Raw genomic sequence first — 26,437 nt, 5'->3', positions numbered from 1 at the left:
CGCTAATGTCATCTAGTGAGCCACTTCACTTCCTACCTCCGCCTCCAGGTGAACCTGAACGTGCTGGAGCGCGAGCAGGTGATCGCACCCAAGTTCGTGGAGCGTTTCCAGACGGTCCACGTCCGCCCCGGCGAGCCCGTGTCTCTCAGCTGCCGGGCGGTGGGCGCACCGACACCCCGCATCACATGGCAGAAGGATGGTGCGACCATCGACAGCTCGGCCGACGTGCGCATCGTGACCGATGGAGGAGCCTCCATGCTGGACATTCCATGGTGAGTACTTCGGGGTGAAATGTGGAAAGCCTGAATATGGTTGTAGACACTAGACATGCGAGTGAGAGTGATAGAAACAGTGAGAGGGAGGACAGAGGGGGAGGAGAGAGAGAGAGAGAGAGAGAGAGAGAGAGAGAGAGAGAGAGAGAGAGAGAGAGAGAGAGAGAGAGAGAGAGAGAGAGACGCGGCAAGGGTGGGACGTTTGGTTTGTCATCGATGTGTCACGGAGAATGCCGGAAAGCTCTGTCACCTCGGGATGGGCGTTGCTACTGGCGTCGTTCGACGTCCGCCGTGCCAACGGTATGTCACGTGACGGTGCATTTGTCGCGGGGCCGATGGCGGCCAAGGTATCTCCGGGCTGGCAGCGTGACATTGGACGTCCCAGACGGGTTAGTCATGCCCGTGATGTGGCGATGGTCATCAACCACAAGACAATCTAGTGGTCAATGTCGTTGTGACTTGTGAGGGGGACAATGGCAGTCTTGAGGGTAGCTATCGCATTGAGGTATGTACTCACCAGACTTGTGTTATCCACAGCGTACGACCCGAGGACGGCGCGTGGTACCAGTGCACCGCGCAGAACGCCGCCGGCAGCACTGCCACGCGGGCCAAGCTGTACGTCGACACGGGTCCGGCACCTCCGGCAGGAGAGCCGTGGAGACTGCACCTGCCCAAACCGACCAGGGTCAGTGGGGACTCGGAGGCATAACTACATACATATGAACGACACAAAGGATAGTGTAATCGCTAGACGCTACCATTCCTATTTATCTTTCGTTAAAGCATTTCATCTCATGTATCTTCTAAAAGAACCACACAGAGCAATCTCACACATCCCCCGCTCTCCTCTCCTACAGGTAATCGAGCCGGAGCCACCTCAGGAGTCAGAAATCATCCACCTTCGGCACGTGGAGCGGTCGCGACCGAAGCCGCAGCGTGCCGAGGAGGAGCGTCCCGTGCACCCTCCGCAGTTCACCCACCCGCTGAGGGATGTCGCCGTCAGCGAGGGAGACAGGATCCTGCTGGAGGCCAAGGTGGTGCCGCTCGGTGATCCGACCATGAGGATCGAGTGGTACATCGACGGTCAGCCGCTGCCAGCCAGTGAGTGCGCAGAAGGAACGGTGTGGGTAGGGAGGGAAGACGGAAATGTGTTGGGTAACTAGTAACTACTAATTGGGTTGCTTGAGTTTAACAGCGCTCAGCAATAAACGAACCAGTAAAATAGGGAAAGAAGCAGGGGACGATGACGCGGTAAGTTTCATCTTGTCCTAGATGTTTTGTTCGTTGCTTAGTTTATTGATGACCATTGCCATTCAGGTTCTAACGCTGTAGTACTGTCGTTGGACATTCGACTAGCATCCTAGCACATTTACCAATGCCACCCGTTTCCACTCCCTGCAGGTTCGCGTGCGACGCTGACGGACAAGTTCGGCTATGTGTCTCTGAGCCTGCTGTCGGTCGTTCGTCAGGACACCGGGACCTACACCTGCCGTGCGGTCAATCAAGCGGGGTCAGCCGATACGACCTGCACGGTATCTGTAGGACGTGAGTTTCTGGAGTTGCCGGTGGACCATGTCGTTTGCCGTGCGTGGTGCGAAAAGTGCATTTTAAAATCATCGCTTACTCATTGGTGCCAAAGTAAGAAGCGTCGTACGAAGGTTTTTTTTGAAGCTATCATAAAATAATCCAACGTGATGAAGCTCTGTTATCCGTATTCTATACATTCACTGCCTTTCACTAAAGTAAAGACGTTAAACGCCTAAATGAGAAATTTCTCTCCTTCGTAGCATCTATAGAAAACGATTGTTACATGCACCACACCGCCTCTCTTTCCAGCTCGCTCCACGATCGAGACCAAGTCGCAGCACCCGGAGAGCCTGCAGCCGATCCAGCAGTTGGAGGACAACTCGCGCTACGTCCTCAAGTCCGCCTCCATGGAGATGACCAGCATGCGCCCCACCTTCGTACACGAACTGCGGGACGTCTCTGGCGTCACAGAGGGCTCGTACGCCCACTTCGAGGCGCAGATCAACCCCGTGTCGGATCCGTTCATGAGGATTGAATGGTTCAAGGACGGAATACCCCTTACAGCGAGTAAGCATAATGTGGGGGAGATAACGAAGCTGGCCTTAGGAAGAACATCTCAGGTTGTTTTTTTTTTTTGCTCAGTATAAAAACCATGGTATACTATATACAAACTTGTATTTATGAGATAAACTATGATATCTCGCTTTTCACGGGAAAGGAAATTGAAATAAGGGAAGTCTATCAGTAGACATCCTCGTTTACTAACACTTACTGGGCACTGACAGTAAGTAACCTAAAAGCGATCATTTCTAATAATCACCTGTTTCTCTGCAGGCTCCCGGATCTCAACCATCAACAACTTTGGCTACCTTGCCCTGAACATCAACCAGCTCCGACCAGAAGACTCGGGAGTCTACACTGTTCGCGCCACCAACAAGGTAAAAGACACGACAGCTTTCTTTCCCATGATGTCCGAAACAATGCTGAGCCACGTTCGTCTCTTCCTACCAGCTATGTTTGTTTGTTATACCTATGTTTTAGGGCCTTGTACCAGACGCAGTTACCTATGTACTAGGGTTGACTATTAAGTAATGGAAGTGCCTTTAGCAATTAAAAGTTTTTGCACGTGCACACATTATTTTGGTGCCATCACGTGCGCCGATGTTTTTTCTATCCAATGGTGAATAACAGGTGTCTTTAGCTACATTTTACTCTGAGCTATCGACGTTTTCCCAAGAGACCACCCAAACCTGCGGCGCACGGCAAAAAAAGGAGCTTGGCAATGGCCAAAATCGCGCGCCAGCGCGAGGTCATTAAATCTCAGTTAGTGGTAGGGTAGGGAAAATGCATGCTGAGATCAGGAAATTTCTTTTAAAAGTGTATGGAGCGACGGCATCAGGTGCGCCGGGCAACAGGTGCGACGGGCGGTGTGCCGCGTGCTCGCGCAGATCAGCGAAGATGGCCTCCCATGGCGGCGTTCCAGGACTGGGTCAAGAGGCTGGAACGGTGTGTGATGCTATGAGGCGATTATGTGGAGAAGTGGTGCTGTTATTTATTGTGTTATATGTATTGTTTTTTATGAAAATATAGCAACTTACATTATTTTATTCGTGTAACCATAACACTTGGCCACTGAGCCGTGGTGATCTCGCCCTGGCGCACGATTTTGGCCATTGCCAGGCTCCTTTTTTGTCGTGCGCCGCAGGTTTGGGTGGTCTCTTGGAAAAACGTCGATAGCTCAGAGTAAAATGTAGCTAAAGACATCTGGTCTTCACTATTGGATAGAAAAAAGATCGGCGCACGTGATGACACCAAAAAAATGTGTGCACGTGCAAAAACTTTTAATTGCTAGAGGCACTTCCATTACTTAATAGTCAACCCTAGTATTTGATCACTGTCTTCTCACACCGCCTTCCCACACTCCGCAGGCGGGTGACTCGAGCAGCCAGGCGAGTCTGATGGTCAGCGTTCCCGACTCGGGCGTGACCGGCGACCTGGGCATCCCCGAGCAGCAGCGGTACATCCAGTCCGTGGAGCAGCTGGAGGCCTACAAACAGTCCATCTACCAACAGGTACGATTCGGCCGATAATTAAGAACAACCAGTAAGACTTGCCTGCGTTTCCGAAACGCTGATACAAACCACATCAACCATAGTTTACAACGCCGTCCGCCTTGCTCACCAGAAACTCTCAACCCCCCCCCCCACACACACACACACGTCCTTCTTCTTCGTCTAATACTTCACCAGCCCTAGGCTATTGCCTAGAGTAGGCTGCCTAGAGCAGTAGAGAACTGACATCCTGTTTCTGTCATGCAGGTGACGTCTGAGCTGGAGGAGAAGACGGTGCCGCCCAACTTCACCCAGCCGATCCGGGACGCGCCGGCGGTGCCCGAGAACGGCACGGCCCACTTCGAGGCGCGCCTCGAGCCCATGGGAGACGCCACCATGACCATCCACTGGCTAAAGGACGGCAGGCCGCTCGAAGCCAGTAAGTATGGTCAAGGAATTTGCCCCCTTGTGGCGATAGGCAACCTTCGTGTACACTTGTTTACCTCCATACGCAACATTATAGTTGCCAAAGGTGGACTGAGTGGAAAGGCAACACATTTTTACAGAGCTCGACATCAACAAAAGCTCACACTCTGTATCTTCCGACAGGCTCCCGTATGACGACTTTCTTCAACTTCGGCTACGTCAGTCTGACCATCAAGCAGGTCAGCGTGTTCGACACGGGAGTGTACACGTGCGTGGCGCGTAACGCGGCTGGTCAGACGCAGTGCCAGGCTCGCCTGCAGTGCGTCGGCAGGCAGGACGTCCTCCACGAGAGCAACATGGAGAGCATGCAGAAGATCCAGTACCTCGAGGACTCCAGGTATGACGCGGGCAGATTGGAAAGTTCGGAGCTGTTGAGAGCCGTATACTGATACCCGATAGAAGTGGCTTTAAAATCGCTGCCAAGTTTTTAAACGCCCCAAGGTCGGAAGCAGTACCTTATCATTATTTCGAACTGTTCAAATCTAAGTAACGTTCTAAGTCAATTTAGAAGGTGGGATGCATTTTTTCCATTATAGGAAACAAGTCCATCAACATAAGAAAGGATTAGCGACTTCAGTTCACCACATGAACACTGTATCGCAGCATGTCGCAAGCGTTGAATGTTAATCTGATGAATGTTAACCTGCAGCCGGTACCAGCGTACCGAGGAGGAGGACATCACCGTCACCAAGATGCCGCCCAAATTCCTCGGACCCATCAAGGGAACCAACGTCATCCGAGAGGACCAGAAGGCCCACTTCGAGGCCCGCCTCGAGCCTCAGAACGATCCAACCATGAAGGTTAGTTTCAAAGAAAACAGCGATAGCATTGTGCTAGAAAAACCATGCCCACAACCCTCTAAGCTATCTCCCATCTCTGTATAGTTATGCCCCACTTGTTTCGTGTTATCCACGCTTCCACGTCATTTGGTTCAATTCTTACACGGTTTTCTACCGCTACAGACGGAATGGTTCCACAACGGCAGGCCGCTGACATCGGCCAACAGGATTCAGACGTTCCTCAACTTCGGCTACGTGGCCCTGGACATCAGCGCCGTGAAGCCGGAGGACGCCGGCACCTACACGCTGGTGGCGACCAACGCGCTCGGACGCGAGCAGCAGCAGACCCAGATGAAGGTCGAAGGTAGGTGGCAGACATGAGTCAGGGTTTAGCCCACGATAAGTGTAACATCTGGACGATAGCTTTTAACTAGTAGCGAAGTGAGACGGTCGAAAATCAGCATCATCTATATGGGGCCGCTAAGGAAAGCTACGAACAGAAGGTTTAGGACAGCTCACGAAGATAATAATACACAAAAAGCAACAACTAATTTCATGCAACTTTAAGGCATATTTATATATATATGATAAGACCTGACGTAGCAGCTCCCGGGCCGGCATCGCATCACCATTCACCTCGCTTCCGTTCCTCCACAGCTCGGAGCGCCATCGACACCACGTCTATCCACCGGACTGTGGTGGAGAAGACGGACCGACTGGAGCGGTCCAAGTTCCAGGAGCCGCAGTACGACGTCGGCGACTACTGCAAGTCCAAGCCGCACTTCACCGAGCCGCTCAGGGTGAGGAGGGGGTCGTCGAGCCTGGAGGGTGGTGAGGAAAAGAAGCATTTTTCGGAAGTGTGAGGTCTGATCGCTGAGGAGGATAGCGAGCCTGCTATACATTCTGCACTTAGGACGCATGCAAGGTCAACGAATAGAACTTAACCTGGAAAGTTGCGGGGACCTTTCGGAATCGCTTTGAAGACAAGCTGATGTTTACCTTAGGGGAGTTTTCGTAACAGAGCGTCCTGGAATTGAGTGGAGGCTTACTAAGCTCCGGATATGACGCAAAGTCACAGGGGCCACTTGGCAGGGTCACAGAGCCACTGAGCGAGTGCGAAACGACATTCTGAAGGGAATGATGGGGTAAATATTGATGACAGCACAATGCAAATGTTTTCTCTGGATGTTTACCAATCGCATTCGTAACAGAACTCCTCTAAATATTATCGAAGCGTGACGGGATGCAACTCGAAGTCGAAGACAGCTAAAGCTTTCACTGCCGTTGTGACAATTAACCTTAATTAATAATATTTCTTGGAATTTTCGATGAATACTTGTTTATCAGTGAAACCCAGCAGCCGACGCGCAACTTTAGTAAACAAATGCTTTTATTACCTTGTGCCAGCGCCATAAACTCGGCTCCTTCAACAGCCAACCGGCATCTTTGAATAAGTCATCTCCCTAATCAGCACAAGAACCGACAGCGCCCTTCCCATACCAATGCCAAGGACCTTCTGGCCGGCGTTGTCCAGTAACAGTCCACCCTCTCCCCTCTCCCACAGGACATGCCACCGCAAGCGGAGGGTCGCGGCGTGCACCTCGAGTGTCGCCTGGAGCCGCAGAACGACCCGACCATGAGGGTCGAGTGGTTCCAGAACGGCCGGCCCATCACCATCGGACACCGGTTCCGTACCTACTCAGACTTCGGGTTCGTGGCGCTGGACGTGCTGGACCTGACGACGGCCGACTCTGGCGAGTACACGGCGCGCGCCACCAACCAGCTGGGCTCGGCGCACACGTCGGCCACCGTACCGGTGCGGTCACACGCCGATGTCGACACAGAGACGCAGCACGAGGGGGCGCTGGACCAGATCCAGTACCTGGAGAGCGGCTCGCGACTCACCAGGCAGATGACCACAGAGACCATGGTGGATCAGGTGAGACATCGACAAATGATGGGTGGCGGTATTGCAGAATTCGGGCTGAAATACAGCGTGTCTTACAGACAAGGTTGTAATTCAGCCAACGCGTAATTCAACTTGCTGGAGGAAAATCGAGTCTGCGTACGCCACTCCCTAGACCCAATGGCGGTTTACTGTCCATGACCTCGTTGACGTCAGACATGCACATCTCAATACTCAACTGCGTTCACAGGCACCCACCTTTACCAAGCCCCTGCGCAACATTGAGACAATGGAAGGAACGAACGTGCACCTCGAGTGTCGTCTGCAGCCAGTGGGCGACAACAGCATGAGGGTCGAGTGGTTCGTCAACGACAAACCGCTCAAAGTCGGTACGTACTGAATACCCAACGCTGCCAATCGCTGCGATTGGGTTTAATCCACACCGTACGTAAACCGACATAAGCTAGAATACTTTAACGACAGTCACATTTAGCGTCATGACAGCACGAAGTACTCAAAGCGAGGATTAATCGGGTGCACCGGCTCGGCCTCATCGTCATTCGAGTCGCGGGAGGGTCTGTCGGATCAGGTGGTCAGTCGCAGTTCCGCCAGATGGGGTAGGGGTAGGCGAGTAGTGCTGTCAGCACGAAGTGCTTTCCTCAGAACTGCTTTGTGAAATTTGCTCAGTCGAAAACCTGCGGCATTACCGTAAATGGGTGAGATACTGCATTGATTACTTCTGTAACAGTTGCAAAACAATCCAAGTCACCACAAATCAACATTAACAGACTTTTTCTCACACTGATTCGTACCCCACAGGTCACCGATTCCGCCCCGCTCACGACTTTGACTACGTCGCCCTGGACCTACTGAGTGTGTACGCCACCGACTCGGGAATGTACACGTGCCGGGCCACTAACCGGCTGGGACAGGCCGTCACCTCCGCCGCCGTCCGCGTCATCGGTGAGTGGCAATATGACGTCACTGGTGTATTATGACGTCAGAGGTGGGATAATGAACAATCTCGAACCTGTGACCTAATAGTTAGATTTCCAGAAAAACGATATTTTCATTTTTGAAGAACCAAAGTCAAAGTAGCAGCATAAAGTCAAGGGTATCCTGGAGTTGACAAAATCGTTTAATTTCATCCAGCTTCATTTTGTTCAAGTTGAGCCGAGAACCGAAGTGACCCATCGATTCCTCTCACAGCGCATCACGCCAAGTCAAATCAAACAGCTGACACTGGTAAACGGAATATCTGTAGATTGGAATAGATGTAGAATAAATAGCGCTATAGACTTGCAGTAATATATGACAGACCTTATTAGAAAGCAATTAAGCACGCTAAAGCTTAGGCATTTCAAACACCTTAGCAAAAAGTACCTGAATATAATAGCAGTAAGTAGCACTGATAGTAAATTGGAAGAGCGATTCATGCAGCAAATTCAAATAGTGTAGCTAGTCGCGTTCCGAAGCTTGCTTCATAGTCATCAGTGCTCAGAGCCCTGACGTAATGAGAAGCAAAGGTCTCTTCATTTCGAGCAATTAGAAAGAAGCTTATTAGGATTTTGACCTTTATCAGGGAGTTGTGTTTCCGTTTCAGAGACTGCTTTGTTCACATTAATAACCGAAATTGCGTAAGATCGACAAAATATTATCCTCAGCAATGAGGCGTAAAATATACCTAAAGGTTATTGCCAGCGCTGTTTAAATTCAGCTGACGGCTCCGCCTCACCTCACGCATGAACTGTTCTCTTAGCTACGACGTTCATGCCCCTGCTTCTGTCCCCACAGCCAGGAACGACATGTACACGAACCACCCGTCCTCGCTGGAGCAGATCCAGTACATTGAGGACTCGAGCCGCTATCAGCGCAAGGAGTGGGCCGATGAGATGGTGCAGGTCAAACCCAAGTTCACCACACAGCTCAAACACCAGGTCAGTTGGCAGATGGGGTCGGACACGGGGAATTAATTGGTGGTAAGGCGGATACAGAGCAGGGAAAGATGTAATCGTGTTTGCCGATTGGTGTGTTTGGTAAGGCCACTAGCAGAGCGATCCACACTTGCTTTGCTCAACAGTAACGAACAATGTCTTTTGGCCTTAACTACAAGTGCTCGTCGCGTAAAGCGTAAAACGTAGAGCGTTATTCGTTTGCTGTTTAACATCTATTCGACTACTTGTTCCATCTAAAGCTGTTTCTAATTTTTGTTATTCCAATATTTCAGGAGAACCTGCGAGAGGGTCAGACGGCCCACTTTGAGGCCAAACTGGAGCCGGTGGCGGACGCTAATCTGCACGTCGAGTGGCTCAGAGACGGAAAACCCATTACCGTCGGTAGGTGCCGTGCCCTGTGGTATATTACCCGGGGTTCTAGTGAAGAAGAAACAAAACACGCAGAGTAAGCTTTACTAACTGTCTTCGACAAGAGCTGGTCTCAAAATTTCGCATCGAAAAAAATAGGTATAACGACACTAAGAACAGCGGAATAATTACTTGTTTGAAATAAACAGCCATAATTCGTTTGTAGGTATGTAAACATTCCTGACTTAACACACCCACCGGTCTCGGTGAAAGATTTGAGCGACCTTGCACGCACCCGACCCACCGCCGATAGCCACTGACCGTGACCCGCGCGCACCCCGTCAGGTCACCGTCACCGTCCGCTGCACGACTTTGGGTACGTGGCGCTGGACATTGTCGGTCTGATCGAGGAGGATAACGGTGTCTACACGTGTCGCGCCACCAACAACCAGGGCGTCGACGAGACATCGGCCATCCTGCGCTGCTCCAGTGAGTATGAACGTGAAACCATGCATATTATTATAATACTCATGTCTTTGTCAGACGTATCAAAAGGTGATGTATTTACGTGATTGACAACGTCTGTACCGTTCCAGTGCTCTGATGTTCCATCTATCAATTCCAAACAAAAACGCATAAAAAACAACAAATAAAAAACGAGCATCAAGGCTACCACCACCAGCACCCCGACTCACCCCTGACCCTGCCGTCTGTCACCCCCAGGCAGCACTAAGGTGCTGACCAGCTCGCAGCACGAGTCCGGTCTGGAGCAGGTCCAGTACCTGGAGGACCGGTCGCGACTGACGCGCTCCGAGACACTGGACGAGGTCACCACGCAGGCCCCCGTGTTCACCACCTCTCTGAGCAGCGTGTCCATCAAGGAGGGCCAGCGGGCGCACTTCGAGTCGCGCCTGATCCCCGTCTCGGACCCGACCATGACTGTCCAGTGGTTCCACAACGGACGGCCCGTCAAGGCCGGATCACGGTACGTGAAACAGGGCGGATATATCAGGGGTGTGCACTGTGCAGGATATAAAAAGGAATAGCGACCAATAAATCAAATACAATGGAGAACTTAGACGGTTGCATTGTATTAAACATTGTATCCGGGGCAGAGGACTAATTTCATTATGATGTGTGTTAGGATAGAGGTCTTGATCATAGCGACTAGCAAAATCGTTTGTCGGAAGCTTCCGTTTTTTTTTTTTTCACCGTAACATCCTTTTCGAGTCTTATTCTAAACAAGATGAACTCTCTCCACAGGTTTATGGAGACAAACAGCTTCGGTTTCGTGGCTCTGGACATCATGTACGCCTACCCCGAAGACCAGGGTACCTACACCTGCAAAGCCACCAACGCCCTGGGAGAGGCCGTCACGCAGGCAACCCTCACCTGTGCAAGTAAGTCCTTTTGTCGTACAGATGCAGCAAGCGCTCAGCAGGCTCGGATATACGTTTGACTGAGTGTTGGTTGGTAGTTGGTCCGTCATATTTGTCAGGCATTTGTCACCTGTGGTTTTATGTGATCTATGGCAGCTTGTAACTAGCCGTAACTAGAATCGTGTGAAGTCTTTCAATAAAGTCACTCAATGTATATTTGTTAAATTAAAAACACGATCATGACATATACCCTCACATCAACCAACTAATCCAAGTAAACATATGTATGTGTTATAAGCTTATTTGTGCTTGGTTCATCATCATTTCGTCTTATCCCTCCACTCGATGACACCTAACACCATGTCTAAGAATCTGTAGTAGGTATTTGTAACTATAAATAAATACCCGAAAACACTGTGCATTAACGCATCGTTCTTACCGATTGTTTCTTATTTCTTCAGGTAAAACAGGTAAGGCCAACGTTTCGCCAGGTTCGATTTGTGTTGACACGTAACACATTTTTTACATCTATGCTGTTTGTCATTTCCATCTCTGACTCAACACCTTCCTTATGGTTCTGCGACACCTGAGCGAGCGTCATTTCAGCGAACGACATTTGAGCGAAGCCTTTTCAGCGATTATCAATTTAAGCGATTGACTTTTTCAGCGATTGTCAGGTCGGCGAATTCAATCACAGCGATTATCAACTTAAGCGAGGACCAGAATCAGCGAAACCAGATTGAGCGAATATATGGAGGTCAATGGGGGACCAATTGAGCGAACACAGTTACAGCGAAACCGAACGCGACGGAAGTCAATCATTTGCTACTTTTCGGGAATTCTTGCCCTTGGAATACCCGCTTGGTATGTGTCATGCTTCAAGCTGCGCGCGGCAAATTAAGAATTTGCTTTTAAGCTTGGAAACCACAAAAATATCTGGCCTCATTCTGCAACCTTGATCTGGAAATGTGGAACATGAGATATAGGACGATGGAAGGAATACCAAGGACCGATAATAAACTTGAGGGATGGCACAGGGGGATCCAGTCTATGTTTCAGGGACCTCACCCAAATATCTGGAAATTCGTACGTTGCTTGGGGCAAGAACAAACTTTACAACATGGTGGACTGATCCAAATTCAAGCGGGGGAATTTCGCGAAAAACAGCACAAGCAATATGAATCTCTGAACAAACGCTTGGTCATCAGTATTGGCAAACAGCAGGGGGGGGGGGTGAAATCGAACCGCTGGAATTTTTGAGAAATGCGGCATTAAATTTGGAGCTTAATGTCTGAACTTTGAACGTGACATCCGCCATCCAGTTCCGGATAACCATGAAAAGTTACGGAAACATTCGTTGTACGTACGCTCGCAAAAGAAAAAAAGAAAAAGAAAAATACACCGTTACGGGACGATGAAGTGTTTCGCTGAAATGACAGTCGCTCAAACTGTAGTCGACGAAAAAGATGTCGCTGAAACATAGCTTTCGCTTAAATTGATAATCGCTATATTTGATAATCGCTCAATTTGATATTCGCTAAGTCGCCAGTCGCTGAAAATGGTTCGCTCAAATGACGTTCGCTCAAATGACACTCGCTAAAGTCGCTCGCACCGCTTCCTTATCTATCTTCTATATGCGGCTCGCTAAACATTTCTGCGTGAACTAGTTCAGCCAGCAAACTTGTATCGAGCGACTTCTTACGAATGTTTTGTAAATAGTGTCATGACTACGTGTGCGCACTTCTAACCGAATTTTGCGTGTTGGTTCCGTGAACTATTTTATAAAACTATCCATAAGCCTTTTTATCGTTAGAATAGAACAAAAAAGTGCAAGACGATGGTTCTGAAAGACGAAAAAACTGATATGGAGACGTTGACTGACAAAGTCTTGCCAACAGGAAGTCTAAATTCGCATGCTGTTAGCGGGAGTTACAAAGGTCCATTTATCACCGTATTTTATCTTCGTTCGCTAATTTGTTTAACCGCAACGTAAACGGGTTTCACCCGGCAGCGTTACCACCACATCTTCGTCAATGAAGACACCTCACCCCACCCCCACCTCGCCTCCTGCAGCCAAGGGCGCCATCGACCAGGGTACACTGCACGAGCAGGCTCTGGACAAGCTCCGCTACCTGGAGCAGAAGGCGCGGCCGGCACACGATGCCGAGGAGAGCACCGCACAGGCGCCCGTTTTCACCCAGCCCGTACGCGACGTCCGGCTCGTCGAGGGCCAGCCGCTGCACTTCGAGGCGCGCCTCATCCCCGTCGGAGACGCCAACCTGCGCGTGGAGTGGTTCAAGAACGGCGTGCCGCTCCAGCAGGGTGAGAGGCGACGGGCTCGGGCTAGCGATGAACTTCGTGATTTAGTTAGATCCGTGAGCGTGATGGAGTGCTGTCGAATATTGCAATGTGTGCAAGGTTTGCAAAAAGTATGTCACGGCTCTGCTGAGGAAAACGATGTGTAGCATGAGGATACTTACGACGAGAGAGAAAAAAAAACTCAGTACATAAAACACGAAGTTGCTGAAGGCCATCTGTCAATGATGCATTCTTCGTCTCCATGCGATTTCACCACGTCACTAACGAATCACGACCCTCCGCCAGCTAACCGCATATCGACGCTGCACGACTTCGGTTTCGTGGCGCTGGACATGAAGTACACCCAGGAGGAGGACTCTGGCACCTACACGTGCCGTGCCACCAACGATCTCGGCCAGGCAGTTACCTCGGCCACCGCCGTCATCCAGTGTAAGTGCGAACGAATGGTGAATGACGAATAGGGACGGAAGAGCCGTAGAAAAGGGACATGGAGACGCTTACCAGCTGAGAATGGATGTAGTATTGAACGTGCTATTTCAGATGAAAGCGGGGTGCTATCTGAGTAGGTACGGGGACCCGCAGTTGCTACTGTACACGAACCCCAACTTTAGCCGTCTGTCCTGTCCAGTAACAACCGATAACATTGATATCGACGGCCGGTACCTGTACAAGAGTAGCTGAGGTTTTCTGTGCGTGCCCTCTGACAGCTTACCGTTGTTCCCTGTGAGGGTGCTGGGACAATTTACTCAGGGTCGCTGTACAGTAGCAACTGCGGGTCCCCGTACCATGTCCATGGATCCGATATTTCGCAGTAGAACTATGAATGTCTTGTAGCTATATAAAGTTGCACATCAAAGATCCCAGATTACAGACCACGACCGCTGCTAGCGCCATGGTTCTTCCTGCTTGGTCGATGACAAAGCCAACGCGTTCTATCCACAGCCAAGGACTCGCTGTTGATGGAGACGCAGAACGCCAGCTCCCTGGAGAAGTTGCGTCAGCTGGAGGGACGGGCGTTCACCCGGACTGAGATCGAGGAGACTGTCGTCACTGAAAAACCACGGTAAGTACGGCACAGAACTTCCATCAGATCAACTTGCACAAGAACGGATGTCATGGTGTCAAAAATTCATCAAAGTGATGAGAAAAACACGATGAACGAACGTGCAACAGGAGCCTGTGTAAACTTTAGAGGTAAAGTCAAAAGCGGATAATGAAAATGAGAAAAATGTAACGATAAGCGTGGGACAACGGTAAGAGCAGGTCTCATCGTGTTCTTCCCCGTCACACACTTTTTCCCTTCTCTTCACGCAGGTTCGTGACCGAGCTGACAGGCCCCACCAGTCTGGTGGAGGGTCAGTCGGCTCACATGGAGGCGCGAATCGAGCCCTACCCCGACCCTGACATGAAGGTCGAGTGGTTCCACAACGGAAAGGCGGTCGGCACCGGTGAGTCTCCACTCACGAAGAGTGGTTCTTCATTTGGAAGTGCTTCACCACTTGACTGATCTTCAGAAAGTGTCGCGGTTCTTTCCCTTTTTCCTTGCTTCTTGATAAACTGACACACGCTCATGTCTCCTCTCAGGTCACCGGTTCCGCACCGTCAACGATTTCGGCTTCATCGCGCTGGACGTGCTCTCCGCGTACGCCGAAGACTCTGGCGAGTACACGGCCAAGATCACCAACCGGCTGGGCTCGGCCACCTCGACCATCAACATCAAAATACAAGGTCAGTGTAAAAAAGATAATTGGCGCCTTCTCAGCTTCTGTTGAACGGTGCAAGAAGCGTTCGGGGTTTGCAAGATAACTGCGACATGTTGATACGAATATGATATTCATGCGATCTGATATTTACTGTGAGCGATATATTACGTAATGCTATGCTTTCTTCTTGTTCTGTTGGCCCAAACGTAGATCGTTTGTCGCAAACTAGTATTTTTTAGGCAGCCGAGAGACTAACGGCGTTTGATTGGGATATAATTAGCTCGCCGGCATGCAGTTTTCTTTCGTCAGCGTTAAAAATATCCAGACGAACATCAGTAGCGCTTTGGCCGCCCCCTACTGTTTGTGTTTTGAAATAGCGATAGTGACGCCATCCTGCTGAAGTTGGCAACAGTGCGGTGGATGATGTTGATTTGCTACATAGCCTGAGTTATTTTCGACTTTCGTGGTAAACTCACGTCTGATTCTTAATACCTCTGGAAATCTCTTGCTTTTAGCATAGCGATTCTCTCATAGACATTCACTAAAATTCTTATTGAAATTCATCATTGAAATTCTTAACAGCCTTCACGCCTCTCTTCAACCATCGTGACACCAAGCCGTAATCACCACGCTATATGTGGAAGGCTTTTGATGTCAATACATATCAACATTGCTCTAACGCCTCCCTCCCTCCCACAGCGCGCGCCTCGCTAATCCAGGAGACGCAGCACCCGGCCGCGATGCAGAAGATCTCCTACCTGGAGTCGGACCGCCGACGGGAGGTGCACGAGGAGACCGCTTCCCTGGAGAAGCCCGTGTTCGGCCGGCCGCTGCGGAACGCCGCCCTGGCCGAGGGTCAGAGCGCGCACCTGGAGGCCACGCTGACCCCGGTCAACGACGCCACCATGAAGGTGGAATGGTTCTACAACGGACGGCCGATCCCGCAGGGTGAGTGACAGGGCAAGAGATGGGAAACGACGGAGAAGGATACGGAGAGGAGCTGGGCGATGGCCATGGAGTGTATTATTCCAATCATTTGAGGAATGGCATGTTAACTTTCATCATACACGAAACGAAATTACCTGATTCACGCATACACTTACAAGTGAAATTGATCGTCATGATGCACTTCAATTGCGATTCAAATATTGAACAAATTGCAACTAAATTTATATCGACTTTGCACTTCAACGACGCGTTCTATGCCCACAGGTCACCGGTTCCGTACCACGTACGACTTTGGCTACGTGGCGCTGGACATTCTATACACCTACCCGGAGGATTCCGGCACCTACATGTGCAAGGCCACCAACGCCGCCGGCGAGGCCGTCACCACGTGCCAAGTGACCGTCGAAGGTAAACCGGAGTCGCCGGTCGCGTGGAGGAGTGTGCGCACCACCGTAGACTCGATAGAGGGCCGCAGCAGTGCCGGTGTCGGCACTTCGGCCGTTGTCGGGGATGGGTTGGGTGAAGGAGTGGTGAACGGGGTAGTTGGGGCGCAGCGCGAGCAGGATGTCCGTAGTGACCAGATGACACAGGAGATGACCAGAGATGTGACAGATACCACGACAGAGCAGCACTCCAGTAGCACCCTGACTAACGCTTACAGCTCCCGTAGCGCTAACCACCTACAGCAGCAGGAGCAGCAACAGCAGCGCCAGCACTCTAACGCTATCGCAGGTGTGTACTATCCCTTCTATAACGCTGAGTGTACGTATGTCGAGAGAGCTAAATTACCAGTACCAGAGGAGAAGACAGTGCAGTCTTCTGAAACCAAAACCACAACTAAATCTAGTACTTCGAAATCGTCCACGATGAAGTCTAACTCAGACTTCTTTACAACAACCTGGGATGACGATCAGCCTTTCCCAGTGCCAGTTGCCTTTAACATGCGTGATCTTTCGCTGGAACAATTTAAAACGATGAACGAGTTCTTTTCTGGGTCCACCATCTCCAATCCTGACTATTTCGATAAAAAGGACACAAAACATCACGAGAGTGAGAGCAAATCGTGGAAAGAGGGTAACACAGAGTACCACAGAAGCATGACCAAGACAGAAATCACTTCCGTTACAACTTCAAAGAAGACGATTGTAACAGACATTCCGTCTGGAAGCACCACTTCGACGCAAAAGTCGCATGTTCAGGACACCAGAGAATCCAACCTGGCTTCAAGGGACAAGAAGAAAGATGATTCCATGGATCGTCAGTCCCGATCCAGCGTTCGACTGAGGGATACTGAGGGCCTCCGGACGAGGAGTCAAAGTCTCCAAAAGACCGCTAGCCAGGAATTTACCGGGCGTTCACACTCATTAGATGGAAGGATCATCCCTATCCAGATTGCAACAAGCTCGAATGAGAGAGTAGCTCAGGGTGCGAGTGCTTTCCAACCTGCCCCAAGGCCCGCGTTTGACAACCAGTCCCGAATCAACCAAGCGAGGGAGAGTAAATATATGAAGACGACTAAAACATATGGAGAGCAACAACAGCAGCCTACGAGCCTTTGGAAGCCTGTAGTGCCGCAGGTTCCAGACGTAATTGCAAAAACTAAGGATGAAAAGTTCATGAGTTCCAGCACAAAAACCTTCGAAGAAACTAAGCCAGAGGTCAAACCATTACCGATAGGCAAACCTGTCACTGACGCAAAAGTGACGATTAAACGGGAAAGTAGGGATGAACTTTCAAAAAACACCATCACAACCGTTTCAAAGGACAAGACTGAAAGTAGCAACATTGAGCAACAGACGGGAGGAGCACCAGCATCTAAGCCTTACAAGAGGCTAAGATCGAGGTCTGTTGAACACATAATCTCCCCAGACGAAGCACCAATGATTCGTGAGCAGAGAAGACCCCGTTCAGCGCGAAGATCTGAGCCATACGTAACGCCTCTGGTAAAACCTCAAGCTATCCCATCTATGCGGCCACTACGGAGGACGTCCCCCTCACCGGTAAGAACGGGTCCGAAGCCATTCATTCCTCCTGTGTACAGCGATGTGGTGGACGAAAGAGCCATCAAGACGTCAAAGACTAGTGAGTGGACGGCAAAAGAGATCCTAAAGCCAGTGGTGTTCAGACCAGCACCAACGAAACCAGCCGAAGCGATGACCACGTCTACGACCACAATCAACTCAGGGAGTTTCACGATGACCTCGAAGGTGGATAAAGAACAAGATACGGCACCGGCTGTTTGTCCCCAGGTCACGGTCGTCGAGAAACCACATGAACTAGCACATGCTCCCTGTGTTGACAAACCCAAAGAACATGATACGATGGAGGAACGAAAGATCGCCTCACTGGAGACTACGAAATCAACGACAGTCATCACGACTAAGACAGAGCCGGAGGTAACCTCAGCTCCCCGTTCCATTCCAATTAAACCAGTGTGGACCGAGCCAGTGCAGACACCTAAAGCTGCTCAAACAGAGCAACAGAAACGCATGGAGCAGAAGTTTATGAAGAAGGTCACTGAGCGGAAAGAGTCGAAGGAGCTGCCCATTGAGCCATCTCCGGGGCCTGCCCCGATATACGACGTCCCTCGCCCGCCTCGGCCTCCGTCGCCGAAAATTTCTGAACCCTCTCTCATCGACGATGTTCACACATCGCAGTACAAAACGTTCACCGAAGACACCGTAGTGACAAAGGAAAGAGAGACAGTGGCTCCAGAGCCTGTCCCAGTCCAGCATGAATACATCCCATTGCCTGCTGATGTAGATAATCGACAACAATTCTATTCAAAGCAGATTTGTGAATCAAGCACCGTCACAACGACCACGCAACAGGATGTTCCCTCTCCACCCGCTCAGCTGTCCACGGCTCTTTGGCACGAGCCTGTGATTGCCGCTAAAGCGCCGCAAACTGAACAGCAGAAACGCATGGAAGAAAAATTCATGAAGAAAGTTGCTGACCACCAAGAGTCAAAAGAAATGAATGTCGAATCAGTCGAGGTCCCAGATGCTGTACAGGCACCCGTTGCGAAGCCACAAACGGAGACCACGAATGCACAAAAAGAGCAGCTCACTCAAAATGTAAGCCGATCCACTACATATATGACAACAAAACATGAAACGTTTTCAACTCCAGAGCCGATCCCAGAGGCACCCGTCTGGCACGCGCCGATACAAGAACCAAAGGTGGTCCAAACAGAGCAACAGAAACGAATGGAAGAAAAATTCATTAAAAAAGTGATCGAACATCAAGAGTCAAAAGATGTGCAAGACCAGCCGAGCGATGCACCGGCGATTCCTCAGTATATTCCTGTTATGAAGCCACAAGAGGAGACAACAGATGAACAGAGATTTATATCACAAGTGACAAGCGTGTCTAACACATTCACACGCGAAGAGGAGACAACCCCAGCTCCCGCTTCAGTTCCCGCACCACCCGTGTGGCATGAACCGATTCAGTTGCCGAAAGCAGCTCAGACTGAACAACAGAAACGAATGGAGGAAAAGTTTATAAAGAAAGTTGCCGAGCGGAAAGAGTCGAAGGAGTTACCTATCGCCCCAAAAGTGGAACCCGAATCAATGGCATCGGAAATGCAGACTGTCGACCATACAAAACAGGAATCAGAGCGAGTGACAACTGATCATCAGATCACTTCCATGACTAAGGTCCATCAGGTTCAGACATCGACTGTTACTGCACAGCACACAGACACACGTGAGCAGCCGCCTGCACCAATTATACCCGTGCGGCACGAGCCAGCACGACCCCAAGAGGTGGGACAAACTGAAACACATTTCAAGGAAACCAAGGAATCCGCTCACTCATTACCGACTCCAATTTACGACGTGCCTCGTATGACCGAAAAAGCCGGTCAAAAGCCCCTAGAAAACACAAAACCTAAGCCATTCCAAGCGCCTGTAGTAGACGAGCAGAGTGGTTCCCTTTTCGAGACACACATGACCCAAACTGTTACTACGAAAACAGATCAAGAGATCCCAACAGTTCGAGCAGCAGAGTTTCAGCCTGTTTGGCAAGAGCCAGTGCATACGCCGAAGGCAGGACAAAGTGAACAGCAAAAACGAATGGAAGAAAAGTTTATGAAGAAAGTCACTGAGAAAAAGGAGACACTTGATCAACGGGAAGAGCCAGTGCCTGTCCCCATCCATGAATTTCCACAACAGGTAGAACCTCCGCTATCGCAACCATCAGAGTACCACGAACTGAAGGAACATCACAGTTCACACTTCGAGAAGAGCACGACATCCACGCAAGAAGCGGAAACGCCAGTAGCTGAGGCTGTACCAACCACACCTGTGTGGCATGAACCTGAACCTCAGTTCCAACAAACGGGAAAACAAAAACTAATGGAGGAAAAATTCACAAAGGTCATTGAGATGCAGGAAACAAAAGATCAAGAAAAGAAAGAAGCGCCTGTGCAAGCGCCGGTGACTGTTCCTATATACGACACTCCTAGTCCAATAAGACGACCAACATCTCCAGTTGTGAAGCCCACCCCATACACAGCAGTTGACCAATGGCAGCCAGAGCCATTGACCGAGAGGCAGAGTTTCCACTCGGAAGAATTTCATGAAACAAAGACAACTAGTTCGGTACGAGACACAGCTCCTTCAATGCCGCATTTTGTTCCACAATGGCAGGAGCCAGAACAAGCCCCAACGATTTCACAGTCTGAGCAACAAAAGCGAATGGAAGAAAAGTTTCTAAAGAAAGTGATTGAAAACAAGGAGTCAAAAGTAACTCCAGAAGAAACCAGTGCTGGACCCGTCACAAAGCCTTGCGCGACTTCAGCTGACGAAACTGATCGGATGCATTCGTATAAACAGGAGTTGTATACGAGCAACACGTCTGATATTGCTCAAGAAGCAGTAAAACCTGTCTCAATACCAACCGAACCAATCAAACCCATTTGGCAAGAGCCCGTACAGACACCAAAGGCTTCTCAGTCTGAACATCAAAGAAAAATGGAAGAAAGGTTTGTGAAGAAGCTGACTCAAAATCAGGAATCAAGGGAGATATCAGACAAACCAGAACCTGTGCCTTCTTTGGACCTGCAACCAGAGATGACACAAATGGGTCCAGTAATATGCACAAAGGAGGTGCGTGAGTTTAAGACCAGTACCTTCACCAAGATTGAGCAAACAACACGACCTTTATCAGAACCAAAAGAGCCAATTGAAGTGCCTCGGAATGAACCGGTACTCTTGCCGACGGTACCCCAAACAGAAGAAAGCTTTGTTCAAGAAAAGCTCATGAAGCAGGAAAGCGAAGTAACAAAACCTGAAACCAAAGTTTTTAACCCTGTAAAGCCGAGACCAACACCAGCTGAAATAGTGAGTAGTGAAAATCTTTTTTCCAAGCAAACGGAAAAGAAAGAATTCGTTGAGACGAGCGAGCATCGGGAACGACAAGCAGCTCCTGCACCGATCCCTTCGAAACAGGTGTGGCGTGAACCCGAGCAGACACCTAAGGCAGCTCAAACAGAGCAGCAAAGACGCATGGAGGAGAAATTCATTAAGAAAATTACAGAGCGCAAGGAACTGACAGACGCACCTGATACTTGTCAGGTCTCAGCACCTGATTCGCTTCGTCCCATCGTTCCGCCTGCAAGTCATCGTGAGACAGTTGTCGACAGCTTCAATAAGTCGCACGAAGAAATAGCAAAGCACATTACAGAGAAAACCACTGTAGAAATCCCAGACACTACGGAGCAAATACATCCACCACCACCTGACAAGAACAATGCGCATACACCAGATTTTCTTAAAACATCTGACGGTGCTAAAACAAAGCAGCCTACAACCTTTTCTCCCAAAGTACAGCCGATTTGGATCGAGCCCGTGGAAACGCCCAAAGCAGCTCAGACAGCACAACAAAAGCGCATGGAAGAGAAGTTTATCAAGAAAGTTACCGAACGTAAGGAAGAAAAAGACGTGCAGGACGCACTAAACGAACAGCCCATCCACCTGACTGAATTTCCTCCTTTGGCAGAAACTCTTCCACAGCCCAAGGCAACCACGGAATCACACGTATCGCAGTTTCAGTCGTGGCATGAAACGAACCGGACTTTTGAAACCATCCAGCCACCAAGTTTGCAGGACCACATGCCATTACCTCAACCAACACACCTGCCGCCAAGACCAGTCACAACGGCCGCTAAGGGGAAAAAGCCAGCGAGCCTGCGTGAACGTGAAAGAAAGACATCCTATCACGACACTAGCATGTCTGATTTCTCAGATTCAGAAACAACGATCAAAATCAAGGAGATTGAAAGCAAACCGCTACAAATGGACACCTATGAGTCGTACACAAACGCATTTTCCATCGGTCCTAAAATTCAGGAGCCACCGATATATCACAAAATACATATCGAAGGACAGGAAGAGAAGAAAAAGGAGAACATTTACGAGACGGTGATTCCCTTCCCAGCGCCATTCAAGCCTATTTCGGAATCCCAGCCAGCCCCATCGATAACGGAGAAAACAAAAGCCTCGAATGTTCTAGAAAGTGTCCTGAAACACGTTACCGCGCCAACAGCTACACCGGCCGCTGCAGTTGATGATACGCCACAGGAGTTTCCTCCCAGTGAGGTTCACACAAAGCTCCCCGAAAAGCCAGAGGTCATCCCTGCACCCGAGCCTGTCCGTTTCACTCCAACACAGTTTGTGCCAGCCCCGCCTGCACCTGAAGAAGCAGCTCCCCAGGAAATGCCGACAGAGTCAAAATTGCAGGCCGTTAAGCATGTGGACAGTCCCAAACCAGTTCGCAAACAGGCGCCTAAAGTGACGTCGGGTGTGGAGTATCCATTTTCTAACGAGGCAGACCTACCTGTGTCATTCACCACTACTGAGAAGGTTGTCAAAACGGACACCATAGTGCCCAAGGCACCCATTACGGTAAAGGCCCAGCCTGAAATTTCAACAAAATTCGGCCCAAAAGAAGAAAAACAAACAATAGATACGTTTACATCTCAGCAGAAAAGACGAAAGAAGGAAGAGAAACTTATGAAAAAGTACGATGACATTGCAAAGAGGACAAAGCAAACAACCAGGGAGGAGGAGAAACGGGTCTTTTCGCCATCGCCCGCACCAGTGGAACGGACCGTTACTCCTACGTCGAACATTACCAAAGTTTCTGAGTCTAAGCAGTTCAGTAGTCGGACTGAGAGCACGCATGAAATCCCAAAACCAGTCCCTCCGCCCACACCAACTTACTCCACAAAAGAGACCAAGAGCAATCTGGAAAAGTTCCAACAAACAAAATCATCGGAATCCGCCCACCCATCTGCGCCCATCTTCCGACCGCCTGCCGAGGCTAAACAACAGAGCGAACTTTCTCAAACATTCGAGCGTACAATGACGTCTCAGTTGTCGTCGTCATGGCGGCAGTCCACACCGTCGGCCGGACCCTGGCCGACTGCCAAACCGGCGTCCGCTCCCACCGCGCCACCTCACAAACGCCTCGCCGGTAGCCACGCGACCGACGAGTCGCGAAAGCGTGAAGTCATCGCGAAAATAAGCAGTCAGCAGAGCGACCAGGCGAGACCAGTCACCGCCAGACCAGTGTCAGAGCCGAGTGCGCCGTGGCAGGAGAGCACAACACGCACCGAGAAGACTGAGAGCACACGTGAAACGACGGAACAAACGGTGAAAACAACAGACACCGTCCGTCCGACGCCGCACGTCACTTGGCAGCCAGTCCCATCGTCGAAGACGGAGAGCAGTGAAAAGCGAGACACCGCTCACCTATTCTCTGCGAAGACCGACAGCGGCCTGTATCAGCGTCCAGGCCCTAAGCCTACCCCACGCGTAATGGATGTGATGCCCCAGCAGTTGCCGCACACGCCGACCAGTATGCCGGAGCCGTATGTGGACCGACAAGAGACATTCAGCAGCTCAAAGAGCGATGAGAAGACCGCCACTGGACATCGGAAGAGCGAGTCAGCTGAGAAGAGGAGTCACGAGGTGCTCCACTCGGTGACTAACCTTCCTGGGTCAAGCACCTCAAAGACCATGCAGCAGAGCTCGTATCAGACCATGTCGCAGTCCTTTGAGACGTTCGACCATGGCTTCCCGGCCTTCCAGGCCCCAAAAGCCCTCGAGTTCCCGCCGCTGTTAACTCCCGAGCCGTTCAGCGATCATTGGAGCTCCCTGGACCAGAGCATGTCGTGGCACGATATGACGGATCTGAGCTCTTCGCTAGACGAGCAAATCAACCAACAACCTTCTCAGCCACTCCAAACTATACCAACCTGGCAACCGAGCTGGAAAGCGACTGACGAAAAGAAAACATCTGAAGAAACATCTGGAAATTATCACCATAGTGAGCAAATAATTCCCATCGAGATGCCAGCAACTACCAGCGGCTTAAAAACAACGCAGTCAGCGATGAATGATGCAAGCAAGCAATATCGACAACAGACGGAGCTCTTCCAAGATCATACACCTAGGAGTGTCCCATCATCTTCAACTTCATCATTCAAGGAAATGAAAAGTTCTAGTCACTTCGAACAAAGAAAAACTGACTCGTCAAGTAAAATGGAGAACAGAGAGCGGATCGTACCGCTCACTCCTGAGCCGATATACGCTTCGCCGAGCCAGCCTGTATTGAGAACCCCGTTGAAAGAGGAACAAAAGACCTCACAAGGTTTTGGTCGTTTTGAATCAACGACACAACAAACATCCAAAACGTCTAATGAAACGGTAATACCTATTACGATGACATCACAAAACCGTCTGGAGCGCTATCAAAATATTGCAGCTGCAAGTGCGCCTTCCCACAAGCCAGATGTTCCTCAACAGCAGCAATATCAAGAGAAGTGGTACGAAGAACAACGACAGCAGGCAAGTCAAAATCAGACGCCCGTCTCGAGGCCAGCTTACGGTCAGGCACCACAACAGAAAACCAATAGCACAATCCAACAGTCGACTTTCGAAAAACAGACAATGTCTTCAGGGCATGAACGCAAGATACCAGTAGCTATGGCACCAGCCGGAGCTCCACGCTTAGTGCAAAGTCAAGGTGGTGCTGTTCACTCAGATCTGGCTTCGTCAGGAAAAACTACTGGATCACCATTCGGTGCCTCTCCCTATGTTGACAAGCAAGAGACATCCTCACATAGCAAGAGTCACGAGGCGACCGGCAACGTGACAAAAGACACCGAGTCTTCTGAGCGTTCAACGTACTCTGTTCAGCGCAGCGGACCCAAGACGCTTCCTGGGCCGACACTCGGGTCCTCTGTAACGCAGAGTTCGTCCGAGGTGCGCCACGAGACGTCTCAAAGTCACACAGAACACACCAGCAGCTGCTGGCCGCAGTCATCAGCGCCACAAGCAAGAAGTGTGCTGCCGCCATCCAGCAAAGAAACGAACCAAACAGTTTTCGAAACGACATCCGGCACTTCAGGCAGTCTCTGGGGCTCCCAGCCGGCGATGTCTGGCAAAGAACCCACAAATCAGTTTGGATTGAGGAAAACGAAGACCGAAACAAGCGGGACAGATGAGTCGAAGAAGGACCAGCTGGCTCGGTTGGGGTCATCCAGTGGCAGCGCTGGACCACGCTCCGAGTCGGCTTTCATGGAGAAACGCACGAAAGATGGAAAGAACGAGCACTACCAATCATTGGGCTACACGAGCGGGGGAGACGTGGAGCATATCGAGGAGGCAAACCGCTCCATACGGAGGGAGAAGGAGAACATGAACGCCAAAAAGGTGGACAATAAGACGGAGGTGTTTGAGACAGAAGAGGTGCGACCAGACGGAAAGTACAGGATTCAAAAGACCGTGGAGACCAAAACGGAAGAAGAGCTTATGCGGAGCAAGAAAATTGAAACGACTATCGAGACGCTACCGGCTATCGGACGTTAGAGTCAGCAATCGAAGGCAGTGTTGAGAGTTCTTTATAGCATCAGTGAGACTCGGAGAAGACAGTCACCTGGCAGAACACTGTAGCAAAAAGTGGACAGTATCATGTCGCACTATTGTTAAACTGCTTTTGTCGTTGAATGTTGAGTGAGCATTGCTTCTGTGGTGTAACGACTTTGTGAGCTGCAACTGCATGCATTAGGCATTATTTTTGTAGTTTATTGTGGTTGAAGTACGTGTATGCGCAATAACGATTGCTGCTTTTGATCCGTTACACACCTCTAACACAAAGTCCCAACTTTGCCACAATTCTCTAGCGCATCAATTTTTTAGCTCGTCCCACTGACCGAAAGTGCAATTCCACCAAGTCTTTACCTAATATCTTTGCCAGCAACGTCAAACAAGCAGCTGCCTGGTTGTGGGTTAAATTGTCGCCGAGGACAACGATGTATACGACTTAAAACTATTTCTCGAACTTTCCGATGATATTAATACGATAGCGCGAACGAACTGCCATAACAGCTAATCGAGCTACAGTGCAGTGTTGCACGCTAGCAGAGCGGAATGTTGGTGACTAGTACTGCAATAAATTTGTGGCGCAGTGCACCGTTTTTGCGGCCTGACAGTCAGCAAAATGAAGAGAAATACAAAAAAAGGAATATGTAAAAGACAAGCTGATGGCAATGCGCAAAAAAAAAGAGATGAGATGATTTAGTCAACCGGAAGCGAGCACTATAATACAACACAAAGACACGCATTGATAAGCGTCAATGCATACGATAGCCCGGAAAGGCGCCATTAAGATAAATACTGAAAAGTGTATTAACAAAAAGGGATACCGTTGCACGGCTGTCCGTGCGTTAAATCGTAAACATAACATTTAAGT

At 50.0% G+C, this 26,437-nt stretch overlaps 2 protein-coding genes across 2 annotated transcripts in view; both read left to right on the top strand.

Annotated features, from left to right (window-relative positions):
- Positions 1-26,437, top strand: part of LOC122373638 (titin-like) — a 54,333-nt gene that overhangs the window by 6,216 nt on the left and 21,680 nt on the right. Inside the window, 28 exon segments of the mRNA XM_043351917.1 lie at positions 49-272; positions 810-957; positions 1,130-1,373; positions 1,674-1,817; positions 2,109-2,366; positions 2,634-2,737; positions 3,728-3,871; positions 4,118-4,289; positions 4,460-4,673; positions 4,986-5,136; positions 5,299-5,479; positions 5,773-5,915; positions 6,680-7,054; positions 7,272-7,410; positions 7,841-7,984; positions 8,816-8,958; positions 9,249-9,357; positions 9,670-9,813; positions 10,048-10,309; positions 10,588-10,724; positions 11,165-11,173; positions 12,777-13,025; positions 13,308-13,451; positions 13,965-14,085; positions 14,337-14,470; positions 14,607-14,750; positions 15,425-15,673; positions 15,938-16,081. Of these exon segments, the coding sequence (XP_043207852.1) occupies positions 49-272; positions 810-957; positions 1,130-1,373; positions 1,674-1,817; positions 2,109-2,366; positions 2,634-2,737; positions 3,728-3,871; positions 4,118-4,289; positions 4,460-4,673; positions 4,986-5,136; positions 5,299-5,479; positions 5,773-5,915; positions 6,680-7,054; positions 7,272-7,410; positions 7,841-7,984; positions 8,816-8,958; positions 9,249-9,357; positions 9,670-9,813; positions 10,048-10,309; positions 10,588-10,724; positions 11,165-11,173; positions 12,777-13,025; positions 13,308-13,451; positions 13,965-14,085; positions 14,337-14,470; positions 14,607-14,750; positions 15,425-15,673; positions 15,938-16,081 (4,774 nt within the window).
- Positions 16,250-26,155, top strand: LOC122373538 (mucin-5AC-like). The gene has a single exon (XM_043351719.1). It carries the CDS (start codon positions 16,255-16,257, stop codon positions 25,552-25,554), a length of 9,300 nt encoding a protein of 3,099 aa, XP_043207654.1. The 5' UTR covers positions 16,250-16,254; the 3' UTR covers positions 25,555-26,155.

The sequence above is a fragment of the Amphibalanus amphitrite genome, unplaced genomic scaffold (genome assembly GCF_019059575.1).
Source record: "Amphibalanus amphitrite isolate SeventyFive unplaced genomic scaffold, NRLGWU_Aamphi_draft 000038F_arrow, whole genome shotgun sequence".
In the NCBI taxonomy this organism is placed as follows: Eukaryota; Metazoa; Arthropoda; class Thecostraca; order Balanomorpha; family Balanidae; genus Amphibalanus; species Amphibalanus amphitrite.
This window is presented reverse-complemented; position numbering and strand designations above follow the sequence as displayed.

Bases quoted from the DNA above. Each gene is read 5' to 3' on its own strand.
- LOC122373538 (XM_043351719.1), top strand. From the start codon at position 16,255: ATGACACAGGAGATGACCAGAGATGTGACAGATACCACGACAGAGCAG.